The sequence below is a fragment of the Necator americanus genome, chromosome III, assembly GCF_031761385.1.
Source record: "Necator americanus strain Aroian chromosome III, whole genome shotgun sequence".
NCBI classification, from domain to species: Eukaryota; Metazoa; Nematoda; class Chromadorea; order Rhabditida; family Ancylostomatidae; genus Necator; species Necator americanus.
Genome location: NC_087373.1, coordinates 33,795,939 through 33,799,533, shown reverse-complemented (window position 1 = coordinate 33,799,533; position 3,595 = coordinate 33,795,939). Strand labels below are relative to the sequence as shown.

The following is a 3,595-nucleotide window of genomic DNA, read 5'->3' as shown; positions in this document are numbered from 1 at the left end:
TATATATCATGTACTACCTCTTTCCCGACTAACGCCTGACTTTAGACTTCTTCCGATGCTTGCTTTGCTTGCTCTCAGTTATCAACACAAACCTAAAGCAGGAGCACTTTCAACAAAAAATTTCTGCAATACAATTGAAGTAGTTCATTTCAAAAGAAGTCTACTTCGCTCTTTTTTTAGGAAACAGGATTTCATCTGTTTTCTTGTAGTCAACTTTCTGCTATAACTGTCCGAACATTCTACATTCGGAGAAATTCAAATTTGATGTGATTATTCATTCTATGTATATTTCGAAGTATAAGACCAAATCCTCTGTATTTCTACTTAGCAGTTAACCTAGAGTAGTGTGCAAACGAGAAATAACGTGAACACCATTGTCATACTGATAAAAGTAGGCGTGCTATGTCAGATCACAAAAACAACTATCTCTGAAGAAAGAATTGGAATTGGAACTTGGAATTTTTGTACGGTGCCGGTGCACAATAATCCCGCTGATTAGGGTTTCTGTCGTCATAGCACCAATCCCTGGCCGTAGCATCCCTTTCAGCGCTTTCTATAGTGCCGCCGTACCGACTCGATCCTATAGGATCCAACTTAACTGTAGCGCTTTCTGGCACCGGCGCTTCAATTCGAAGTCGTCCGGTCTCACCTCACTTTACCGCCCGTGGCACCAACGCATCTTTTTCACACCGTTCGACCTGTCACTCTGCTTTCTTAAATTTCGTTTCACGCACATAAACATACATACATACACGTGTGATAAACAAAGCCGTTATTTTGTAGCATTATATCATCACACTATATAATAATGGCTTCCTTCGTCATTGTGAATGAAATTATTCGATAATGAAATTCCAGAAAGCCATAAGACGAGTCCCTCGCAGGCGCCTCAAAGCGCCATAATCAAGTGAGACGGGCTCCACGCGTCGAATTGGTGTGTCCGTGCCAGAGAGCGATAAGATAGGGTGGGGCTGGTCCCATGGTGTCTCAATGGCGCGCCGGTGCCAGAAAACGATAAATAAGGGTTCTAAGGTGTTAGATTGGCGCGTCACAGTAGAGAAATGCCGCACACTGTCTCCAAGTGATTTTGTAAAGGAGTAAATCAGACGTTGTGAACCGTTTCATTGCCGCGCCTATTGCATGTATTGCGTTTCACCGTATGCACTTCCCCGCATTTGTATTCCCCTGATCGTTTCCTTCATTAGGTTGGTCATACCTCCTTCAGAAATTTGAAAAACGCTTGCAAGCGTCTGCTTAAATATTAGCTAACAGTTTATGTGATTTGACATGGAGCCTTATCTTTATCAGCATGGCGATAACGTTCATGACATTGTCAGCACATCATTCTGTGCCATTTAAGGAGAAAAAAAGAGGAGAATAATACATACTCGAATAATGTCTCCAAATTGTGGTGGTATTAAAGGAAAATCATTTATTAAAGGAAAATTATTCCTTCAATTAATGATCTTCAAGAGTGTAAAATCTTGTTTGAATACTCTACCAGTGTAATAGTCATGGGGTTCGACAGGATGACACATTCTTATCCAAGGTATTCAGCACCACCCTCGAAAACATGGTGCGACTATTGGAATGGGATAATATGAGATTGAAAGTTGATGGTCGACAGTTGCACCATCTTCGTTCCGCTGATGACGTCGCTCCGATAACATCAGGCACCTCGTGTGGAAAGAATGTTGGTCGAATATGAGGAGACGTCAAAAAATATCGGTTTTCAACTGAACTGCAGGACAAGATGATGATAATGAGGAACGGATTGGTTTCTGATGCTCCATTCACGTTCAACGAAACGAATGTATCCGAGTGCTCCAACTATGTATATCTATGTAAGTCGGGAAATTAAAATGTTGGACGAGCTGACCTCCGATCGAAGATGTGGTTGAGAGGAACGAGAACATTCAGGTTTCGTGCCCACCTATTCAGCACCTATTCCTGCTCTGGCTTACACTTCGGAAGTCTGTTCGTTTCGCAAGCAGGAGGAAAATGCTATCAACATCATAGAACGCTCAGTTGAAAGGGTGATGCTAGGAGTAACGCCTAAGTACCGCTTAACACGGGTGGAAGAAGGAATTCGAGGTTCTATCCTATGCCATCGATCGAAGATGCCGTATTTGCCAAGAAAAGTAAAATTAGATGTTCCGGACACTGATGTGTTTTAGCGACAATAGTTGGACCCGAGCTGTGAACGCCCGGTTACCAGGCGATATCAAACACACCGCATTAACACCGTCAATCCGTTGCTAAGACCATTAAAGGAATTCCTCCAAAGCAAAATATGATGGTCTTCGAGCTCTTCACAAAAAGAGATGCGCACTCCTTGGCGCGATTGGAACAAATGGAATTATTAGTGGTGCCCGCTTAAACGCATCACCCCACCAATGTGGGGTGGTACGGGTTTCAGACGGGTAATGCTTATACAAGGTCGCAAAGGTTGCGGGAAAATGGTGATTCCGTTTACTTCTCCCTGTATCAGAGTAAACGGACGACTCCGGAACGCTGTTTTTTTTTCTACGACGGCTTCTGTTGCAATGCGCAACCATTGCGCCCCGCCCCGCCTGCGATACGTCCGAATGGGTTTTCGAGGTATCGCAGGCGGGTAGACGCAAAGGTAGCGCGATGCAATAGAAGGCGTCGTAAGAAACAGCGTTCCGGGGTCGTCCGTTTACATTGATACAGGGAGAGGTGAAATGAGTCACCCTCTTCCCCACAATCTACGACCCCGTACAGGCAATACCCGCCAGAAACCCGTTCCATCCCAGTTTCGTGGGGTGATGCCTTTAGGCAAATCGACGAACAACGGGAGCACAGGTGAGAGGTAGTACTGACTCCTCTAAGAAAAAAGTGGTAAAACGATGTGAGGTGGGCCCCATGGCGTGGGCGTAAGAAAGCGCTGGACTGGGGTAAAACGGCTCTCATGGCGTCGAATTAGTGCATCGGCGCCGCAAAGTGATAAAATGAGGTGAAACAGATCCACCGACGTAGCATTGGTGCGTCAGAAGTTGCAATCAGTCCTGATTATTGTGCAACAGCACCGCTCAGTAGCTTCAAGCGATTTTATTGAAAAATAAATGAAAAATTGTGGACCGCTGCATTGTCGTAAAAACCGTGTTATGTTTTATCACTACATACTCCTGCGCATGTCTATTCCACCGCAAGTTTGCCTCATCATTTTTGTAACATCCTTTCGTTAGAAACTGAAACACCATGAAAACGACTGTCTAAGTATAACTGCGGCTAACAGTTAGTACGTCATTCTTTGCCAATTAATGGGGGTGAGAAGCGAGAGGTACTACTCATATCGAATAACGTTTTCAGATTGTGATGGCATCAAAAGGATATACGTCCAAATCAAGTTTGAATACTCTTTACTCTTCAAATGGTAATCTGACGTATTAAGAAGAAAACTGTGAAATCATCATTTCATTTCATCATTACTCCTTCGGTGCTTAAATCTCTTTTAAAAAAAGGAAGGAAAAGGAGTGCTAGAAAAACTGCAAGTTCAACTTTGCAGAAAATGTTACTACTTTTAGTTTTTATTGATCAGTGAAAGGCTATCGAAGCGGGCACCACGGTTACA

At 43.6% G+C, this 3,595-nt stretch overlaps 1 protein-coding gene across 1 annotated transcript; it reads left to right on the top strand.

The window, feature by feature from the left end:
• Nucleotides 1-1,573: 1,573 nt before the first annotated feature.
• RB195_011831 (uncharacterized protein) lies at nucleotides 1,574-2,177 on the top strand (the record flags this gene model as incomplete). Its single annotated transcript, XM_064193413.1, has 3 exons — nucleotides 1,574-1,693; nucleotides 1,748-1,844; nucleotides 1,921-2,177. The coding sequence occupies 3 exons, from the start codon at nucleotides 1,574-1,576 to the stop codon at nucleotides 2,175-2,177; spliced, it is 474 nt and encodes a 157-aa protein (XP_064050996.1).
• Nucleotides 2,178-3,595: the final 1,418 nt, after the last annotated feature.